General features: G+C 42.6%; 4 protein-coding genes across 7 annotated transcripts; 3 read left to right on the forward strand and 1 right to left on the reverse strand.

Moving 5' to 3' along the window:
* Positions 1 to 2,364: 2,364 nt before the first annotated feature.
* LOC145548599 (tripartite motif-containing protein 16-like) lies at positions 2,365 to 4,401 on the forward strand. The gene has a single exon (XM_081599297.1). The coding sequence runs from the start codon at positions 2,416 to 2,418 to the stop codon at positions 4,075 to 4,077; it is 1,662 nt and encodes a 553-aa protein (XP_081455423.1). The 5' UTR covers positions 2,365 to 2,415; the 3' UTR covers positions 4,078 to 4,401.
* Positions 4,402 to 9,322: 4,921 nt separating this feature from the next.
* On the forward strand, positions 9,323 to 13,032 carry LOC145548780 (tripartite motif-containing protein 16-like). 3 transcript variants are annotated; one of them, XM_081599723.1, is made up of 3 exons: positions 9,323 to 9,661; positions 10,053 to 10,133; positions 10,841 to 13,032. In XM_081599723.1, the coding sequence occupies exon 3, from the start codon at positions 11,030 to 11,032 to the stop codon at positions 12,713 to 12,715; it is 1,686 nt and encodes a 561-aa protein (XP_081455849.1). In that variant the 5' UTR covers positions 9,323 to 9,661; positions 10,053 to 10,133; positions 10,841 to 11,029; the 3' UTR covers positions 12,716 to 13,032. The 3 variants fall into 3 exon arrangements, with proteins under 3 accessions (XP_081455849.1, XP_081455850.1, XP_081455848.1); XM_081599724.1 differs by having other exon boundaries at positions 9,323 to 9,573; XM_081599722.1 differs by having other exon boundaries at positions 10,053 to 13,032.
* A 70-nt stretch (positions 13,033 to 13,102) lies between these two features.
* On the forward strand, positions 13,103 to 17,970 carry LOC108167203 (tripartite motif-containing protein 14-like). The gene is made up of 2 exons (XM_081599725.1): positions 13,103 to 13,553; positions 15,638 to 17,970. The coding sequence occupies exon 2, from the start codon at positions 16,501 to 16,503 to the stop codon at positions 17,653 to 17,655; it is 1,155 nt and encodes a 384-aa protein (XP_081455851.1). The 5' UTR covers positions 13,103 to 13,553; positions 15,638 to 16,500; the 3' UTR covers positions 17,656 to 17,970.
* A 356-nt stretch (positions 17,971 to 18,326) lies between these two features.
* anapc10 (anaphase promoting complex subunit 10) lies at positions 18,327 to 22,071 on the reverse strand. Of its 2 annotated transcripts, none has more exons than XM_081599782.1 (6): positions 21,882 to 22,071; positions 21,501 to 21,622; positions 21,336 to 21,426; positions 19,897 to 20,017; positions 19,761 to 19,811; positions 18,327 to 18,754 (listed from the first exon to the last, which is right to left on the reverse strand). In XM_081599782.1, the coding sequence occupies exons 2-6, from the start codon at positions 21,613 to 21,615 to the stop codon at positions 18,575 to 18,577; spliced, it is 558 nt and encodes a 185-aa protein (XP_081455908.1). In that variant the 5' UTR covers positions 21,616 to 21,622; positions 21,882 to 22,071; the 3' UTR covers positions 18,327 to 18,574. The 2 variants fall into 2 exon arrangements, with proteins under 2 accessions (XP_081455908.1, XP_081455907.1); XM_081599781.1 differs by having other exon boundaries at positions 19,761 to 19,814; positions 21,882 to 22,067.
* Between the last annotated feature and the right edge of the window lie 5 nt (positions 22,072 to 22,076).

Consider the following 22,076-nt stretch of genomic DNA (forward strand, 5'->3'; position numbering starts at 1 on the left):
TATGATAAAGATTAATAAATGTATTTCTGCCACATTTTTAATGAAGTAAAATTAACCAGAACAGCTCAGATCTATTATACAGATTCAATAAATATGATGCTTTTCTGCTTACAGTTCATGAAAATATGACGTTTAAGGTCAAAATATTAAATAAAACCAATAAAAATACATTTTAATACAAAAACTGGCTTTAATATCTGCTTAAAGTTTGTTTTTAAATACATTCACTTTAAATTAAACTCTGTATAGATTAACACAAACTGATGTTTTCAAGCCTCTATTTGTGTTAATTTTGATGATTTTCTGTTTACAGTGGATGAAAATATGACATTTAATGTCAAAATATTTATCTCTATTAATGTCTCACGAATAGCATCAGTCTTTGAGATTTTAACACTTTTCTCCTGGCTTTATTTTATTTAAATATACATAAAAAATGATTATATTTTCCTGAATAAATAAAAATAATCTGTTTAAAAGCTATTTGACAAATATGGCTCACAGTAATAAAAATGTAACAGGAAATATTGATAAATAAATAAAACTGGCTGATCCAGATCACTAACGGTTCACCTTTTGTTTTCATTTAAAGATTTTCTTAGTATTAACTTGAGTTTAATTCAGAAAAGTAGCTAGTTTCTATAGTTACTAAAGTGTAATTTCCTTTGGAGTCACTGAAGTGTTTTTGAATTATAATTTAGTTTAATTAAAATAAATGTCACCAGGTTGAAACATGTTCACCATGTAGAAATTGAATGGAAACGTTTGTTTCTGGTTTTGAATGAAAAATGATTCTTATTTATTGATTTACGTCACAGCAGCATGAAGTTCAGCTTCAGCCTCCGTCTCCTCGCTTCCTGTCTGAATCTCAGCAGAGCTTCGTGTTTCTCTACGTGGGAGTTGGTGGGAGAGCGGAGCGGAAAGCGTTACGCAACCAGAACCGGGCTCGGCGTCCAGAACCAGAACCAGGAGAAGAAGAAGAAGAAAAAAACACGTAGGAGGTGTGAGCATCTTTCTCTGAGCTTCATTAATAAAACAAAACCCGAATCCCCGGCTTGTTAGTATTCAACATGTGAGCTTTGTTTTCTGCAAACACTCCTTTTAAAATTCACTGAGGGGAAAAAAAAAAGCATGAAAACATAAATAAAATGATGAAAACAGGAAATAGGGACAAGAAATGGAAGGTAATTAAATGCAAAACCAGAAAGGTAATTGAAAAACCTTAAAAAACTGAATGGAAGGAGGAAGAAAAGGCCAATAATAGTAAAATTTATTGGCCTGTTTCTTAAGAGACGTGTCCTTGTGGTGTCTCTGTTGATCAGCGTCCTCTGTCCTCTGGGTTCGCCCGTTTCCATGTGAGTTATCGTTGCTACCTGAGGGGATCCTGGTGGTTCTGTGGGGAAGCAGCAGAACCTCCTGGGTCCGGATGGATCACAGATGTTTTTCAGCTGCAGGTTGGAACAAACCGGTTTAAAACTGAAACAGACAGGATGATAATAATAACAGCCTTTTAATATTGTTATTAAAATTATTAGTAAAGACTCAAAGTTCTATTAAAGTATTTCCAATGTAGTGCAGGTTTCTTCACAACACGCCCTTTTCAATAATATCAGGATCTATATTTTGTTCAGATGTTCACACAATGAGCAACTGTTACCTTAAAGAACAAACTCCTCACTATTCTCATTTCCCTTTTAATTAATAATTCAAGTTATTGTGAATTGTTGGTTTTCTGTTGCCCAACAACAGAATAAAACGGTGAATGTTTAATGGTGTTCACTGCAAAAACACAACATCTTACCACATATCTCTGGTCTAGTGTTTTACCTCACTTACAATAATACAAAACGAACTCATGAGTAACTTTTCAGCAAGACATATAAGATAGTTTTAAATGAATTATGCTTTAATATTGAATCCACTGGCAGATTATTTCACTTATGGGGAACAAAATGTCGTGTTATAATTTAAATAATCTGCCAATGCAACTAGAACTTTTTCATCAATATTAAGAAGGCATTATTAACTACAAACAAATAAATATATGTCTTGCTGAAAAGTTATTTGTAACTTAGTTTTGTCTTTTTTCAAATGGAAACTAGACCGAAATTACTTGATAAGATTTTGTTTTTGCAGTGAATTGCTGATGTTTTGAACTGTCTGTGTTTTTATCCACACTGAGAAATGTTCAGTCATGTATTTTTCCAGGCATCACACTCCACCTTCTTCTTATGAAACACTGACAGCTCCACCTATCTCAGGTATTTCCCCACCCTCTCAGATCTTGGCAATGTAAGGGTTTGGCCAACAGGTACATTCCACCTTAGATGACGTTAACTTAAAGCAATAGGAGCACAGCTGAAGCTCATAGAGGCATTTTTACTGAGAGCTGAAATAGAGCAGAGAGGAGTTCAGATGGAGAAAATCTCTTGTTCCATCTGTTTGGATTTACTAAAGGATCCGGTGACGATTCCCTGTGGACACAGTTACTGTATGAACTGTATTAAAGACCACTGGGGTGCAGAAGATCAGAAGAAAATCTACACCTGTCCTCAGTGCAGGAAAGAGTTCAAACCAAGACCTGTCCTAAAAAAAAACATGATGTTAGCTGCCTTACTGGAGGATCTAAAGAAGAATGGACTCCAAGCTGCTGCAGCTGATCACTGCTATGCTGGACCTGAAGATGTGGCCTGTGATGTCTGCACTGGGAGGAAGATGAAAGCTGTCAAGTCCTGTCTGGTTTGTTTGGTTTCTTATTGTAAGAATCACCTCCAACCTCACTATGACGCTCCACCTTTACAGAAACACAAGCTGGTGAATCCCTCCAAGAACCTCCAGGAGAACATCTGTTCTCGTCATCATGAGGTGATGAAGATCTTCTGTTGTACCGATCAAAAGTGTATCTGTTATCTCTGCACCATGGAGGAACATAAAGGCCATGAAACAGTCCCAGCTGCAGCAGAAAGAGCTGAGAAGCAGAAGAAGCTCCAGGAGAGTCGACAACAAATCCATCAGAGAATCCAGAACCAAGAGAAAGATGTGAAGCTGCTTCAACAGGAGGTGGAGGCCATCAATGTCTCTGCTGATAAAGCAGTGGAGGACAGTGAGAAGATCTTCACTGAGCTGATCCGTCTCCTCCAGGAAAGAAGCTCTGATGTGAAGCAGCAGATCAGATCCCAGCAGGAAACTGAAGTGAGTCGAGTCAAAGATGTTCAGGAGAAGCTGGAGCAGGAGATCAGTGATCTGAAGAGGAAAGACGCTGAGCTGGAGCAGCTCTCACACACAGAGGATCACAACCAGTTTCTCCTCAACTACCCCTCACTGCCAGCACTCAGTGAGTCGACACACTCATCCAGCATCAACATCCGTCCTCTGAGACACTTTGAGGACGTGACAGCAGCTGTGACAGAGCTCAAAGAAAAACTACAGGACGTCCTGAGAGACTCATTGACAAACATCTCACTGAGAGTCAATGATGTGGATGTTCTACTGTTTAGACCAGAACCACAGACCAGAGCCGACTTCCTGAAATATGTCCAACACATCAATCTGGACCCAAACACAGCACACAGTTACCTGTTACTGTCTGGCGATGACGGAAGAGCAACTTTGACTAAACAAAAACAGTCATATATGGACCATCCAGATCGGTTCAGTTCTTGGATTCAGGTATTAAGTAAAGAGAGTCTGACTGGCCGTTGTTACTGGGAGGTGCAGTGGGGAGGCAGAGGTATTGAAGTGGCAGTTTCATACCCAACGATCAGCAGGGCAGGTAACTCTCATGAATGTGCCTTTGGCTTCAATAACAACTCCTGGGCTTTACGTTGTGACAGCAGCAGTTACACATTCAGGAATAACAAAGTCGAAACCAAAATATCAGGTCCAGTTTCCTCCAGAGTCGGAGTGTATCTGGACCACAGAGCAGGTATTCTGTCTTTCTACAGCGTCTCTAAAACAACGACTCTCCTTCTCAGAGTCCAGACCTCATTCACTCAGCCTCTGTATGCTGGGGTTGGGTTCTTTTACTACTATTTGTACTATTCAGGAGGAGACACAGCTGAGTTCATCAAACTGTAATAGGAATAGTTGATTTAATTCTGTAATTTTCACATATATTTTTTGCTGTCTTTTACTATGTCATCATTATTAAATGTTCAACTGTCAATCATATTTCTTGGGAGCCTCCTTTAAAAGTTTACTTATTTCTTGTTTTGATTAGGTTTAGTCTTTTTATAGATGGGGATGCTTGGCTACAGATACTGCAGTAGCTTATACACATGACATATTTACCTTTACAAATTTTGCTCAACCAAATGTAAATTTTGATTCTTGTACCTAAAATCGATGTCATTTTACTTTGTAACTAAAATACTGTAATAAAGCTGTCCTGTATTTGCATTATGTATGTGCTGTTGTCCATCTATTTTTCTACAAGATACTAAAACAAAGAAACTGCTACACCATGATTATCACAGGTGGCTGGAAATTACTCCTCCTTGGGCTGCCACCTTATCGTGGTGGAGGGGTTTGAGTGTCCCAATGACCCTAGGAGCTATGCTGTCTGGGGCTTTATGCCAGCACAGCTGTCAGGGGCATAAAGCCCCTGACAGCAGACAGGTCCTAGGTGAGGAACCAGACAAAGCGTAGCCCGAAGAGGCTACGCTTGTCGTGGGGCACGATGGTGAGCGCCTGGTGGCCGGGCTTTTACCCACGGAGCCCGGCCGGGCTCAGCCCAAAGAGGAGACGTGGGTCCCCCTTCCAATGGGCTCACCACCTGTCGGAGGGGCCAAAGGGGTCGGGTGCATTGTGTGATGGGCGGCAGCCGAGGGAGGGGACCCTGGCGGTCTGATCCTCGGCTGCAGAAGCTGGCTCTTGGGACATGGAACGTCACCTCTCTGGTGGGGAAGGAACCGGAGCTAGTGTGTGAGGCTGAGAGGTTCCGGCTAGAAATAGTCGGCCTCACCTCGACGCATGGCTTTGGTTCTGGAACCAGTCTCCTTGAGAGGGACTGGACGTACTTCCATTCTGGAGTTGCCCACGGTGAGAGGCACTGGGCAGGAGTGGGCATACTTGTTGCCCCCCATCTTGGCGCCTGTATGTTGGGGTTTACCCCGGTGAACGAGAGGGCAGCCTCCCTCCGCCTACAGGTGGGGGGACAGGTTCTGACTGTTGTCTGTGCTTACGGGCCGAACAGCAGTTCAGATTACCCACCCTTTTTGGAGTCATTAGAGGGGGTACTGGAGAGTGCCCCTCCTGGGGACTCCCTTGTTCTACCGGGGGACTACCGTGGTTGGGAGGAACGGCCACCTGATCTGAACTCGAGTGGTATTCTGTTGTTGGACTTCTGTGCTCGTTACGGATTGTCCATAACGAACACCATGTTCAGGCATAAGGGTATCCATATGTATACTTGGCACCAGGACATCCTAGGCCGCAGTTCGATGATCGATTTTGTCATCGTTTCATCGGATCTGCGACCGTATGTCTTGGACTCTCGGGTGAAGAGAGGTGCGGAGCTGTTTACTGACCACTACCTGGTGGTGAGTTGGCTCCGGTGGTGGGGGATAAAGCCGGTCAGACCTGGCAGGCCCAAATGTGTAGTGAGGGTCTGCTGGGAACGTCTGGCGGAGTCCCCTGTGAGACGGAGCTTTATCTCCCATCTCCGGCAGAACTTCAAACACATTCCGGGGGAGGTGGGGGACATTGAGTCTGAATGGACCATGTTCCGTGCCTCCATTTGCCGAGGCGGCTTATCGGAGCTGCTGCCGCAAGGTTGTTGGTGCCTGTCGTGGCGGCAACCCTTGAACCCGTTGGTGGACACCTTCGGTGAGGGATGCTGTCAAGCTGAAGAAGGAGTCCTATAGGGCCTTTTTGGCCTGTGGGACTCCAGAAGCAGCTGATGGGTACCGACGGGCGAAATGGCATGCGGCTCGGGTAGTCGCTGAGGCAAAAACTCGGGCGTGGGAGGAGTTTGGAGAGGCCATGGAGACTGACTTCCGTACGGCTTCGAGGCGATTCTGGTCCACCATCCGGCGTCTCAGGAGGGGGAAGCAGTGCAGCACCAACACTGTTTATAGTGGGGATGGTGCGCTGCTGACCTCAACACGGGATGTTATGGGCCGGTGGGCGGAATACTTCGAAGATCTCCTCAATCCCACCAACATGCCTTCTGTTGAGGAAGCTGAGCCTAGGGACTCTGGGTTGGGCCCTCCAATCTCTGGGGACGAGGTCGCTGAGGTGGTAAAAAAGCTCCTCGGTGGCAGGGCCCCGGGGGTGGATGAGATCCGCCTGGAGTTCATTAAGGCTCTGGATGTTGTAGGGTTGTGTTGGCTCACGCGATATCGCATGGACATCGGGGACAGTTCCCCTGGATTGGCAGACTGGGGTGGTGGTCCCCCTGTTTAAAAAGGGGGACCGGAGGGTGTGCTCCAATTACACGGGGGTCACACTCTTAAGCCTCCCTGGTAAGGTCTATTCAGGGGTCCTGGAGAGGAGGGTCCGTCGGATAGTCGAACCTCGGATTCAGGAAGAGCAGTGTGGTTTTCGTCCTGGTCGTGGAACACTGGACCCAGCTCTTCACCCTCAGCAGGGTCCTGGAGGGTGCATGGGAGTTCGCCCAACCAGTCTACATGTGTTTTGTGGACTTGGAGAAGGCATTCGACCGTGTCCCTCGGGGGGCCTTGTGGGGGTTTCTCCGGGAGTATGGAGCCCTTTCATACGGGCTGTCAGATCCCTGTATGACCGGTGTCAGAGTCTGGTCCGCATTGCCGGCACTAAGTCGGGCTCGTTTCCGGTGAGAGTGGGACTCTGCCAAGGCTGCCCTTTGTCACCAATTCTGTTCATTACTTTCATGGACAGAATTTCTAGGCGCAGCCGAGGTGTGGGGTGATCAGTTTTTGTGGCCTTAGGATCGCATCTCTGCTTTTTGCGGATGATGTGGTCCTGTTGGCTTCATCGGATCGTGATCTGCAGCTCTCTCTGGAGCGGTTCGCAGCCGAGTGTGAAGCGGCCGGGATGAGGCTCAGTGCCTCCAAATCCGAGGCCATGGTCTTGAGCCAGAAAAGGGTAGAGTGCCTTCTCCGGGTCAAGTGGAGGAGTTTAAGTATCTGGGGATCTTGTTCACGAATGAGGGAAGAAGGGAGCGGGAGATCGATAGGCGGATTGGAGCAGCGTCTGCCGTAAAGTGGGCGCTGTACCGGTCCGTTGTGGTGAAGAGAGAGCTGAGTCAAAAAGCAAAGCTCTCAATTTACCGGTCGATCTATGTTCCCACCCTCATCTATGGTCATGAGCTTTGGGTCATGACCGAAAGAACGAGATCACGGATAGAAGCGGCCGGAACAAGTTTCCTCCGCAGGGTGGTTGGGCTCTCCCTTAGAGATAGGGTGAGAAGCTCGGTCATCCTGGAGGGATTCAGAGTAGAGCCGCTGCTCCTCCACGTCGAGAGGAGCCAGTTGAGGCTCGGGCATCTGGTCAGGATGCCTCCTGGACGCCTCCCTGGTGAGGTGTTCCGGGCACGTCCCACCGGGAGGAGGCCTCGGGGAAGACCCAGGACACGCTGAAGGGACTATGTCTCTCGGCTGGCCTGGGAACGCCTTGGGGTTCCCCTGGTGGAGCTGGAAGAAGTGGCTGGGGAGAGGGAAGTCTGGGCCTCCCTTCTGAAGCTGCTGCCCCCGCGACCCGACCCCGGATAAGCGGAAGAAAATGGATGGATGGATGGCTGGAAATCAACTCTTTACAAAAGAATGTGTGTTAAAATGTTTCTGCATTAGTTTCTCTATGGAGCCTGATGTAATGTTAACAATCAATAGTTACCAGGAACGATGCTTTCTTTCATCACTTCCAGGCGTACGGAGAAGAAGCCACAGCTCCGTTTTTAGGGGTTAAGGCCAAGCCCCACGTTGGGCACCAATTCTTTGGGGAGTGAAAAAATGGCCAATACCAAAAACAAATCATCACACTGCACTGTTTCTGTCCACTTTATTTGGAGTAGAGTTGGGGTGCGTTTACACTGCAGCCTGAAGTGACCCAATTCCAATTTTTTTGACGTAATGCGACCTGTTTCTGATCTTTTCATGGCAGTGTGAACAGCACAGGATTCTTTTCTGAATGTGACTTATATCCGATACGTATCCGATTCAAATGCGACCTAACGGTCAGGTCGCATTCATTAGAACAGAACGTCACTGATTCTCAACAAATCTCACTCTTCTGCGTCCTGATGCGCGCAAGTGGAAAGAAAAACAACAACCATGACGGACTATATGATGATTAAATGTTGCTCCGGCCGGATAACAACTTCAAATGTGTAAGCTAAGCTCCACCGTTAGCCTCCATGTTTACTTCCGCAAACACTGAGCATTTCTTCTTTTTATGGGGGTTGGCAGAACACCGAGAACGCTCACGCTATTGCGCCCTCTAGTGCGCATGTGGGACTCTATCAGGTCGCTTGCCCGTTCAGACTGCAGAACACATACAGGTTGCATTTACTGGCAGTGTGAACGGCCCCAGCAAAAAAATCGGAATTGCCAAAAAATCTGAATTGAATCAATTCAGGCTGCAGTGTGAACGCACCCTTGGAGGTTTCTTAGCAAACCTACATTTTACACATGTTTCATATTCACACAGTTCTCACAGCCTCCAACCTGTCCATATATTTGTCCAGGTCTAGTTCATTTTTTGATTGAAGCAGATCTTTTGACTTGTGATTTGCTGAAATGCTATGAGAGTTTCCTGAAACTGTCCTCAGCTGGGAGGCTTCAAACCTGCCTACGTGAGTATATCAAGAGTTATCTCCTCATCTCTCCAAATTTGAATTTGTTCCTGACTCTCCAGTTCAGAGTGACGCAGTACATTTCCTTCTGATGAAAACATGCCTTAATGCAAAATGACTATCTACATAATTATTCCTCTTGTACGTCAGTGGTTAGTCTGAATCTGAGTTAGCATTCAGAGTCTCTGTTAGCTTGACCTTAGCTAGTTATTATTCTGACTCAGATTCTAAGCTAATGGCAGGAAATAGCTGATAGCTTGATGTTGACAAGCTCTTACTTTTTACCATATGAGCTATTAGACCAATTCTGACTCACTGTAAGCTAAGACTACCTGCTAACTGATGCTAAACATCTGCTAGTGTGGTTCTGAGTAACTGTCAGTGTGAGCCTTACATGTTAGTCTTACTTTGAGTAGCAGACTCATTAGTTTTGCACAATTAGAGCCTAAAATTATCGTGAACTGTTAACATGATTCTTACATGCTGGTAGCTTTAAACTGCCTAGCTGTTAGCATTACTAGCAATAACTTCAGTACATATGTGTGTGTGCGCGCGCGCGTGTGTGTTTATGTGTAAACATGTTTTCTGTTGTTTTAGTCCTTAATAATTCAATTCTAATGTCTAAATATAAGAATGTAATATTTTCCATGGAAATAACCATCCATATATCCTTTATATCCTTGATAATGGAAATTGAATGCTCCTGGTGGCGTACGTGACAAATTGCTCCGTCTCCATAGTAACAGACTCAAGAGCCGATAGCTCGTTGAGCGTCTGGTGGAACGTGGAACTGAACTCAATCCGCAAGTTTTTCATATCTTTCTATGTTTTTTATTGGCCAAATAAATAATTCGTTTTCTACCACACATAGCTGCGTTTTCCCTACCGCCTGTAAGTCTTATTTATTCAACAACCGTTGGAAATATTTTACAATGTCCGTTATTGTGCCCTTGAAAATTTTAGCCGACCCTAATTCACATGGCACGATTTTTAGTTTAGTTTATTATTACTGTTAATAATTTTTCTACTAATTAAATGTTTTCACTGACATTGTTTGGCTGATGATGTTTGTCTATAGTTTTTTTAAAATGTCCTTTTAAACTGTTACTATGAATACGTATCAATACGATTTATCACTGGTTATTTAGCAAAAGTTAGCTGTTAGCCTCGAGCCGTTGGCCTTTGGCTGTTGGCTAGATTGAGTCCAGATGTTAAACATTGCTCAGGTTGAAATAGGATTTTTGACAAAGGAAATTGATACTGTTTATTTTCTTTATTTAAGCACATTAGGGAATCCTACTGAACAGCTGCCGTGACGCAACCTAAGCATGATGGACATCGGAGATGGAGAACAGATACTTCAGTATGTACATACTGCTGTGTTTGAAATTAGAATGTTGTAATAAAATAATTGTGTCAATATATGTGTTTTTATTCATATTACAAACATTAAACTAAGGGGTGGCAGGTCACCAACTGGGCCTGGTCTGGTTTGCCTGAGGTGAAACAGTATAAACTTCACACATTATTTTAAGAGCATTCTTTTTAAATTCATGATTCAAATTGCACAAAATTAGCACTGTGCATTTTGTTTGTTTTTCTGCTACTCTACAAAACCAGCTAGTAAATTATTTGCCATGTGGAAATATAGTTCCTATCAAGAACAGGAACTGGTCTGGTTAATGCTTTTTGGACTGCTGATGTTTTCAGTTGTGATTGAAAAAATAAGAGAAAAGGACATAACCATGGTGGACACAACGAATGTCCACCAGTGCTCAGTGTCTGTTCACACCAGACAAAAGACACTATCTTGTAGTATTATAACTCTTTAGTTAGAATATTGATAAAGATTGAACCTTGAACCCAGGGGAGAGTTCTGTCCTTATTTTTATGTGGTTCTTCCTAGTGTCGCTGAGCACTCACTAAGGTGTGGCAGAGAGAAAAACAAGCTCACGCGAATCTGGCTGCAGTTGGAGTGAATACTTTTTCCAGGCTATCCATGGGGTTATACAGAAGCCACTTTCTGAAATGCCACTAACATTAATGTTTTTCAGTTGTCTATTTTTCCAGGTTTGAAAGCTCCACCATCTTATTATGAAACACAGAAAGCGCCACCTGTCAAGTCCCCACCCTACCGCTCGGAGCTTGCTCAGTTAAAGGCGTGGCCAACATCCACTGCTGTGCCTTAGTTTATATGCACTGAAAGGGTCCAACTAAATGAGGAAGTGAAGCTGAGAGACATTCTTACTAAGAGCAGAAATGACGCAGAAAAGAGTTCAGCTGGGAAAAATCGATTACTTTTGTCTCATCTGTTATGATTCACTTAAGGATCCGGTGACTTTTCCCTGTGGACACAGCTACTGTAAGAACTGTATCAAATACCACTGGGATGGAGATCAGAGGAAAAGCTACAGCTGCCCTCAGTGCAGGAATATCTTCATACTGAGGCCTGATCTGGAGAAGAACACAAAGTTAGAAGCTTCAGTAGAAAAGTTTAAAAATGTTGGACTCAAAGCTGCTCCTGATAATCGCTGTCTTGCTGGACCTGAAGATGTGGCATGTGATGTCTGCCCTGGGAGGAAAAGGAAAGCTGTCAAGACCTGTCTGGTTTGCCCAGCTTCCTACTGTAGGGATCACCTCCAACCTCACTATGACGCTCCACCATTGAAGAAACACAAGCTGGTGAATCCCTCCAAGAACCTCCAGGAGAACATCTGCTCTCGTCATGATGAGGTGATGAAGATCTTCTGTCGTACTGATCAGCAGTGTATCTGTTATCTCTGCACTATGGAGGAACATAAAGGCCATGAAACAGCCTCTATGGAAGCAGAAAGAGATGAGAAGCAGAAGAAGCTCCAGGAGAGTCGACAACAAATCCATAAGAGAATCCAGGACCAAGAGAAAGATGTGAAGCTGCTTCAACAGGAGGTGGAGGCCATCAATGTCTCTGCTGATAAAGCAGTGGAGGACAGTGAGGAGATCTTCACTGAGCTGATCCGTCTCCTCCGGAAAAGAAGCTCTGATGTGAAGCAGCAGATCAGATCCCAGCAGGAAACTGAAGTGAGTCGAGTCAAAGATGTTCAGGAGAAGCTGGAGCAGGAGATCAGTGAGCTGAAGAGGAAAGACGTTGAGCTGGAGCAGCTCTCACACACAGAGGATCACACCCAGTTTCTCCTCAACTACCCCTCACTTCCAGCACTCAGTGAGTCGACACACTCATCCAGCATCAACATCCGTCCTCTGAGACACTTTGAGGACGTGACAGCAGCTGTGTCAGAGCTCAGAGACAAACTACAGGACGTCCTGAGAGACATATGGAGAAACATCTCAGTGGCAGTCACTGAGGTTGATGTCTTGGTGTTAAGACCAGAACCACAGACCAGAGCCGACTTCCTGAAATATGTCCAACACATCAATCTGGACCCAAACACAGCACACAGTTACCTGTTACTGTCTGATGATGACGGAAGAGCAACTTTGACTAAACAAAAACAGTCATATATTGACCACCCATACCAATTCAGTAAATGTTATCAGGTATTAAGTAAAGAGAGTCTGACTGGCCGTTGTTACTGGGAGGTTCAGTGGGGAGGCAGAGGTATTGAAGTGGCAGTTTCATACCCAACAATCACTAGGGTAGGTAAGTGGCACAAATGTGCCTTTGGCTTCAATGACAACTCCTGGGCTTTACGTTGTGACAGCAGCAGTTACACATTCAGGAATAACAAAGTCGAAACCAAAATACCAGGTCCAGTTTCCTCCAGAGTCGGAGTGTATCTGGACCACAGAGCAGGTATTCTGTCTTTCTACAGCGTCTCTGAAACCATGACTCTGATCCACCGAGTCCAGACCTCATTCACTCAGCCGCTACATGCTGGGGTTGGGTTTTTTTACTACTATTTGTACTATTCAGGAGGAGACACAGCTGAGTTCATCAAACTGTAATGGGAATAGTTGATTTAATTCTGTAATTTTCACATGTATTTGTTGCTGTCTTTTACTATGTCATCATTATTATTAAATGTTCAACTGTCATATTTCTTGGGAGCCTCCTTTAAAAGTTACTTATTTCTTGTTTAGGTTTAGTCTTTTTATGGATGGGGAAGCTTGGCTACAGATACTGCAGTAGCTTATACACATTAAATGTTTACCTTTACAAATTTTGCTCAACCAAATGTACGTTTTGATTCTTGTACCTAAAATCGATGTCATTTTACTTTGTAACTAAAATACATTAATAAAGCTACTCTGTTTTTGCTGTATGCATTTGTTGTTGTCCATCTATTTTTCTACAAGATACTAAAACAAAGAAACTGCTACACCATGATTATCACAGCTGGCTGGAAATCAACTCATTACAAAAGAATGTGTGTTAAAATGTTCCTGATGTAATGTTAACAATCAATAGTTACCAGGAACGATGCTTTCTTCCATCACTTCCAGGCGTACGGAGAAGAAGCCTCAGCTCCGTCTTTAGGGGTTAAGGCCAAGCCCCACGTTGGGCACCAATTCTTTGGGGAGTTAAAAAATGGTCAATACCAAAAACAAATCATCACACTGCACTGTTTCTGTCCACTTTATTTGGAGTAGAGTTGGAGGTTTCTTAGCAAACCTACATTTTACACAAGTTTCATGTTCACGCAGTTCTCACAACCTCCAACCTGTCCACATATTTGTCCAGGTCTAGTTCATTTTTTGATTGAAGCAGATATTTTGACTTTGCTGAAATGCTATGAGAGTTTCCTGGAATTGTCCTCAGCTGGGAGGCTTCAAACCTGCCAACGTGAGTATATCAAGAGTTATTTCCTCATCTCTCCAAATTTGAATTTGTTCCTGATTTTCCAGTTCAGAGTGACCCAGTACATTTCCTTCTGATGAAAACATGCCTTACTACAAAATGACTATCTACATAATTATTTCTCTTGTACGTCAGTGGTTAGTCTGAATCTGAGTTAGCATTCAGAGTCTCTGTTAGCTTGACCTTAGCTAGTTATTATTCTGACTCAGATTCTAAGCTAATGGCAGGAAATAGCTGATGGCTTGACATTGACAAGCTGTTACTTTTTACCATATGAGCTATTAGACCAATTCTGACTCACTGTAAGCTAAGACTACCTGCTAATTGATGCTAAACAGCTGTTAGCTTGGGTCTGAGTAACTGTCAGTGTGAGCCTTAAGCTGCTAGCTTGAGCCTCATGAGCTATTAGATTACTGTTAGTCTTACTTTGAGTAGCAATTAGCTTCTCTCGTTAGTTTCCCACAGTTAGAGCCTGAAATGACCCTGAGCTGACGAGCTGTTAACATGATTCTTACATGCTGTAGCTTTAAACTGCCTCTCTGTTAGCATTACTAGCAATAACTTTGACTCTGGGTCACATTTGACTTAGACTACATGCTAACTTACACTAACCAGCTGTTATTGTGTTTTTGAGTAGCTGTTAGCTTGGCTCTTACAAGCACTTTGCCTCAATCTAAATAAAAGTCAGTTGCAAATGTTGTTTTTTTGTTTTTGTAATGAAACTTTGTTTATTTTACTTTTAAAAGCAGTCAGAGCCTTTACATTTTACACTTTTTTGAAAAACTTGTATTAAAACCTCAATCTGTAAACATTCCTGTTGTATTTTTAAACACAAGCTTATATTTGGATTCTTAAGTCATTATTTTACATTGTGTATGAAATCCAGTTTAAAACGGAAACGATCATAAATAAATGAAAGAAAAACCACATCTTTTTTTTTTTAATCATTGCTTTATGTGTTTTAGTGTGTGCTGCTCAGGCTCAGAGCTTCTCTCTTCTCCTCTTTTCATCCTACACACACCGGCCTGCCCCACTACGCTGTGTGTAACCCATATTTCATCTTTCCAGTTCACACAGGGGCCTGATTGATTATGTATGTTGAGCTCGTAGCACTGCGCTGCGTTTCTGTCGGCCCGTTTCATCTCCTCCATCTCCACACTCCCCCATCGGTCACAAAGAAAACAACGTAGGCTGGTCTATATATATATATATATATGATATATGATCAAATAACACAAACACCTGCTCTCTGTAAGGAAGCGCATCCAGCTGTGTGAATCTCTCCAGAGCTTTCTGCTGGATATCATCATGCCGCTGTATTGTGGTCGTAAAACAGGCAGAGTTGTGCTTTCAGTGAGATGAAACTGGCCCTGATGTTGCTGCGCGCTTCACAGCAATTACATTAACAGGATAAACGCACAAACTGATTATGTGGGGAGCCGCAGTGATATAATGCAACCAACCAACCCGATCTGCTGTGAGTCGGAATCTAAAGCAAGAAAAAGAAAAATAATTAAACCTATTTTGGTTTTCTTTTAGCTTAGAGTTGGTCAGTTCTGTTGTTCATCTGTTTTTTAAGAACTAACCACTAGTTCTTAGTGCGTTTAAAATACAAATGTGAAGAAATGTTGGTCAATATTTAGCGAATGTAAAAAAAACAAAAACAAAACACAATTTCCCAATTACTGTGTTTCCATTAAATAAATAAGAAATGCAATTAAAATCACAGACTACGTTTTTATATATATATATATATATATAAATTCCTCTAATTACTTCCTGTCTTCTTCTTCGTAGTTTGCGCTAGTGTCAACTTCCGGTTGTAGATCATGTGACTCATATGATACGAAAAAAATGTTTTACATTGCAGTTATGCAAAAATAAATAAATTTCGAAACGGCCAAAAATAAATAAATAAATAAATAAATAAAAAAGACACCTCATCCACTTTTCTACCAGAACAGGTCTTTATTTTCACACAGCTCTCTGTGACGTAAATGCTACATGCTAATGAGTTCTTTGTAGATCAAACGTCATGTCAGGTTTTGTGTTTATCTGTTTTCTCCCAGCTGGATTTCCTGATTTGATTTGACTCGCACATCACTGCGATTCAATAAGGAGCAACGCTGACTGGTTGTGACAGACCCAGTTACCACAGAAACCAGAACCGACAGACCAAACCTGCTGAACCTGCTGCCTGCGTTCTCCAGCGGCTCCGGCTCCCTCTAGTGGCCAAACTGAGGTAATCAGAAATGTCACCACAAGCATTCAGGAACATTTGATTATTTTATTATTCCTTTAAACTGTGGTCGAGTTTTCTTCCTGTTATCTGTTCAAATCCGTGACTGTAACAAAGTTTGCTGGATGGTAAATTGTCCCAGAAATTATTGCAATCAACTATAATATTGTTGTTTTGAGACCAGTTTTAAGTAATATAATGCTAATGGCATAATAATAATGCAAGAACACACTAATGAATATTTAACACTAGAGCTGGAAGACATTTTAAATATCCAAAAATAAACAAAACAGCTCAAACAACAAATAAAGTGAATTCTGAAGTTTCTAAAAACTAAATTATTCTTCAAAAATGTAATTAGTTCAGACCAAATCAGCAGACTGAAGACTTTCATCATCCAGTTTTTGGTAGAAAGAGAAAACGATAAAACATGCAAATGCAATTGATTTATTGCTTAAGTGTGTAAGTGCGTGCTCCAAACTACTTTCTGAAAACCTTCTTAAAGTTGGTAAATAAACAATAAAAACTAAATGTGAATCATTCCTGTTTACGGTGTTAGAAGCTGGCTCCACATATTTCCTCCCTAACAGCGTCACAGCATTCTGGGCGTGAACTATCATCTACATGAGCATGCAAAGGAGTTTCTGTTGAGAGGAAATGAAACTTACAGGGCTGTTCTGACTAAGCGGTGCAATGTCTTACAAGGGATTTCACCTTGACCGAAGGAAATACTCCTGTTCCATCTGTTTGGATCTACTGAGGCATCCGGTGACTATTCCCTGTGGACACAGCTACTGCATGGACTGCATTCAATACTTCTGGGATGGAGAAGAGCAGAGGAGGATCCACAGCTGCCCTCAGTGCAGGAAAACATTCAGACCGAGGCCTGTCCTGAAGAAAAGCATCATGTTGGCAGAGTTGGTGGAGGATCTGAAGAAGACTGGACTCCAAGCTGATCACTGCTATGCTGGACCTGAAGACGTGGCCTGTGATGTCTGTACTGGGAGGAAGATGAAAGCTGTGAAGTCCTGTTTAACCTGCCCAGCTTCCTACTGTAAGAATCACCTCCAGCCTCATTATGTTGCTACACCGTTGCAGAAACACATTCTGGCGAATCCCAGGAAGAAGCTCCAGGAGAACATCTGCTCTCGTCACAATGAGGTGATGAAGATCTTCTGTCGTACTGATCAGAAGTTCATCTGTTATCTCTGCTTACTGGATGAACAGAGAGGCCCTGAAGTGGGTGTCTTCCTGCCACAGCCAGAACCAAAGAACAGAGCTGGATTCTTAAAGTATGCATGTAGAATCAGACTTCATCCAAACTCAGCAAACAAATACGTGTTATTGTCTGATGGGAACAGAAAAGTGACATTAATGAATCATCGGCTGTCTTATCCTGATCATCCGGAAAGATTCACCGACTGGTTCCAGGTCCTGAGCAGAGAGAGTCTGACTGGACGTTGCTACTGGGAGGTGAAGAGGAGAGGAAGAGGAGTTGATGTTGCAGTTTCATACAGGAACATCAGCAGAGCAGGGAAATCCAACAAATGCGCCTTCGGGTTCAATGAGAACTCCTGGTCGATATCATGTCAGAAAACGGGTTATACTTTCTGGCACGATGGAGTTGAAACTCAGGTACCAGGTCCAGTTTCCTCCAGACTAGGAGTGTATCTGGACCACAGAGCAGGTATTCTGTGTTTCTACAGCATCTCTGAAACCATGACTCTGATCCACAGAGTCCAGACCAGATTCACTCAGCCTCTATATGCTGGGGTTCAGTTTTATTTCTACCTAAATTCATACCGAGGAGGCGACTCTGCTGAGTTCATGAAACTGAATAGAGATTAATTTGCTGAAAATCGCAATTTCAGTCACCAGTTTTCACCATTACTGAACTTTGAACGATGCCCACATTGTTCAAAGTTAAACTTTTAAACACAAGAACTTTATCCAGTTTATTTCTTGTTTTTTTTTTTTTGGGTTTATTCGCTTTTAAAGGACGGGTGTTCAGGCAATAGGTACTTTAAAAATGTAGGCCTGTGTAATGAATTTAACAAAAACAAAAGGCAATTTTTAATTTGACTGTTAAATTGATGTAAAGTGTTTTTACTCACATGTTAAGTTACAGAAATAAAGCCGACTTGTCTTGATAAAAATGTTCCATGGTTCATATTATTGATGGAGTATTTGGGCCAAGGTAAGAAAATAAAACATAATAGAATTACAAAAATAACTTCTCATATTATTATGACCTTATTCTCATAATATTATGGCTCTGATCATAGGTTATTTCTACTGTATTTTTATTTTTAATACATTTGCAGGACACTCAGGAACTATTTTCCACTTTGTCCCAACAGTGTATTTGCGTGTCTAACTTTGAGAAAATAAATTAATTTTATACAGTTTGACACTCTAGTTAATCTGGATTAGAGAATAGGAGCTGTGAACCGATTCTGTTAATCTGGGATTGTTAATTTTAATGTCATTTATGTTTCACTTATAAACAACAGTCACAATTTTAGTTTGACAACTTTTATTTCACAGTCAAAAAACAAATCCAGAGGAATTGTTGGCACAAGGGTTTCAGTCCAAACCCGGTTTCAGTCCCTCATTAAAGCAACTTTAAATATTGGCAACCTGAAATATCCCAGCCCAATCATAACCAGTGGGAAGCCGATCGGTTGACCGTCAGTCTTCCAAACAAGCAGCTCAGTCTCCGTCTTCCTTCCTCTGATCCTGAGAGTCCCGGATCGGCCGCGTCGGATCACCTGATGGTGCGGTACATCATGAAGTCCACCGTGGTGCATCGTGGGAACTTGCCGATGGAGCTCTCCTCCACGGGCGTGTAAACCTTGATCTGCCTCATGTGCGTGTCTCTGCCGTTCTGGTGGTTGGCGAGCACGGCGATCTGGATCATGAAGGTACTGATTGGTTCGTTTGTTCGCTGAAAAAAAAAAAAAGAATGAAAAATTACACATTTGGAAAAAAACCCCAGAATAAACAACATAAAAATTAATACAGAAATACTTCAGGGATGCTTTTAATTTGCACCATAATCTAAATCTAAACACTAATGTCTTTGAAAGTTTTATGCTGCGGAACAACACTGCCGCCAGGTGGTGAAACCCGGAACTACATCTGTTTGAATTCAGGAGGAAATAAAATGCAGTTTTCAGGTATTTAAGAGTTTCAGGAACAACTGAAACCATCTTAAATTATCCATCCATCCATTTTCTTGCTCCCTTGTCCCTCAGTGGGGTCAGGAGGGTTGCTGGTGCCTCTCCAGCTAACGTGCCGGACAAGAGGCGGGGTCACCTGGACAGGTCGCCAGTCTGTCACAGGGCAACACAGAGACACACAACCATGCACACACACACTCACACCTAGGGGCAATTTAGAGAGACCAATTAACCTGACAGTCATGTTTTTGGACTGTAGGAGGAAACCAGAGAAAACCCACCATGCACAGGGAGAACATGCTAACTCCATGCAGAAAGACCCGGGCTGGGAATCGAACCCAGAACCTTCTTGCTGCAAGGCACCAGCTCTACCAACTGTGCCACTGTGCAGCCCATCTTAAATTATCATACTTAAAAAATAAGGAGATAAAATGAGGAGAATTAAGTTCAAATAACATGTTAAAGTCAGAATATTTTGAGAATAATGTAATATTACGAGACTTAAGTCATAAAATTACAAGAATAAAGTTGTAATATCTTTTTTTCTCTTGTTATTTCAACTTTACTCTCATAATTTATTACTTTATTGTCCTAATATTTTGTCACAGTTTTGGGCTGAAAAGCTAAAAACAGATTTAAACACACATCTCTTCAACCTTTCAACCCTTTGAAACATGTTTTTATATTTCCATCAGGCAGAAAAAAAAAAGATAAGTTTTGCACCGCTTCCCGTTTTCACTGAATCCAAAAACAGAATCTTGATGTTTTTACCTGATTTAGCAGAGAGATGTGAATCCAGCCGCTGGGCTCCACCATCTCCAGCTGCTGCAGAGACGAAGACGAAACAATCAGACGGGTTTAGCGTCCAGCAGCCGTGACGGTCTGAGCCGCAGAAACAGCGACTTACCCTGATCTCTTGAAGGTTGTGGAAATTGTTGCCCACTCTCACAGAGATTTTACTGGGCGTGTAACTTTCATCTGATTTATAATCGGCGTAAATACACAACATCTTCACCGTCGTCCTCCTCCTGCAGACGACCAGAGGACCAATCAGAGGCAAATATATGACTCAGAAACGTAACAATCAATAACAGTAAAGCTACAAAACTCTGCTCTAAAATCTGCTTTTCTCTAAAATTTCTAATATGTAGAAGTTAAAAACTGCTTGTAGCTTCTTCTGTTCATAGTAAGTAAAATAAAACCTACACATTTTTCTATTTCTGCCAAAAGCTTACCATTTTTTTAAACAAATACATGTCTGAAAAGTGTGGCATGCATTTATTTATGTGTTAGAATGGCCCATCCATCCATCCATTTTCTTACACCCTTGTCCCTTAGTGGGGTCAGGAGGGGTGCTGGTGCCTACAGTATCTCCAGTTAGCGTACCGGGCGGGAGGCGGGGTCACCCTGAACAGGTCGCCAGTCTGTCGCAGGGCAACACAGAGACACACAACCATGCACACACACACTCACACCTAGGGACAATTTGGAGAGGCCAATTAACCTAACAGTCATGTTTTTGGACTGTGGGAGGAAACCAGAGTACCCGGAGAAAACCCACCATGCACAGGGAGAACATGCAAACTCCATGCAGAAAGACCGGGGCCGGGAATCGAACCCAGAACCTTCTTGCTGCAAGGCAACAGCTCTACCAACTGCGCCACTGTGCAGCCCAATCAAATGGCCCAATCAAAGCCCAAAAGCTAAATCCAATAAAGAATCCATTCAGAGCGACAGAGCTGGAGCCGGTAGAGAAAAATCTCATCTGGTAGAGAAAACGATTTGCAGCTGTAGCTAAACGGAAAGGTGGTGCTACCGATTTAGAGCAGCATGCCACACTTTTCAGATTGCGTTACTGCTAAAAACGCATATCTTTTCTCATCAGCTCACAATTGTGACTTACTTTTAGTTGAACTAACGTAAATAAATCCCAATATAGTATATGGAAGTTTTAATGTGACAAAATGTGAAACGTTATTGTACGTGAATACTATTTTAAGGAACTTTATATTTAAAAGATCGAAAGAAATGACTCACCAATATTTCATATTATAATAATAAAATCTTAGTCTAATTGTTATTTTCTTATTGTTTTCTTTCTGGCTGGATTAAAGTTTTGCCGATTTATGTAGAGATTAAAAGAAAAGCTGCAAACTGTAGCACAGAGTAAAGTACTGAAAGTGAAGAATTGAGATTATTTATATGTATAAATGTACATCCAACATGATTCCTAACAGATGTTTAACATTCTAACACGTAAATAGGGGAGGAACTCGGTTTATATCAGAATGAATCTGAAGTAAGAAGGGACCCGATGTGATTCAGAAGGATTTTTTCCAGAAATACCTGAACTGAATGTTGACCAGGTGCGGCTGGGATCCATCTGACTGCCAGTAGGTCTCCAGGTTGTCATCCCTCAGCTGATCCACTCCAAACCCTGCGCACAGGACGCGTGTTTCCCCACAGACACCCCTCTAAATGTGTCTGTAGATCCGGTGCAGCGGTTCCTACCTGGTTTACAGGAGGACAGCGACCACACCGCCTGGGAGCCGATCTCCCGGACCGTCCCGGTCCGCTCAAGCTGCTTCGGGTCGGCACCGGGTGGGGTCTTGCTCGGGGTGGCCATCCTGCAACTATGGAGACGGAATACAAGCGATATTTAGTCACATTTTGCTCTAATACGCAAAGCGAAAAACTGATTATTTTTGTACATTTTTAAAAACTTATTTACACAAACTACTATAAGCTCATTAGATGATCAGTTTCAGGATCTGAATAAGTTTGTTCGGACATTGCGAAAAACTCGGCAAGCCAGATATCACTACCAATCACTTATTTCGACAGAAACGGCAAATAAACATTTTTAAAATTGCCGCAGCTAGCGGCTCGTACCTCAAGTTTTTCCACTAAAAACTCCTCTGAAACCGCTAAAACTCAGTTTAAAACAAAACCATCAGAGCGGAACTCACAATAAGCGTTAAAATATTCCTCAAAAAACACATGAGATGGGATTTTATTTTTTTTTAAAACTTGTAAAAACGCCTAAAAGAAATTATTGCTGCTATTTTCCTGCTCCTGCTTTGCGTC

The sequence above is a fragment of the Poecilia reticulata genome, chromosome 18 (assembly GCF_904066995.2).
Source record: "Poecilia reticulata chromosome 18, P_reticulata-male-v2, whole genome shotgun sequence".
Taxonomy (NCBI): Eukaryota; Metazoa; Chordata; class Actinopteri; order Cyprinodontiformes; family Poeciliidae; genus Poecilia; species Poecilia reticulata.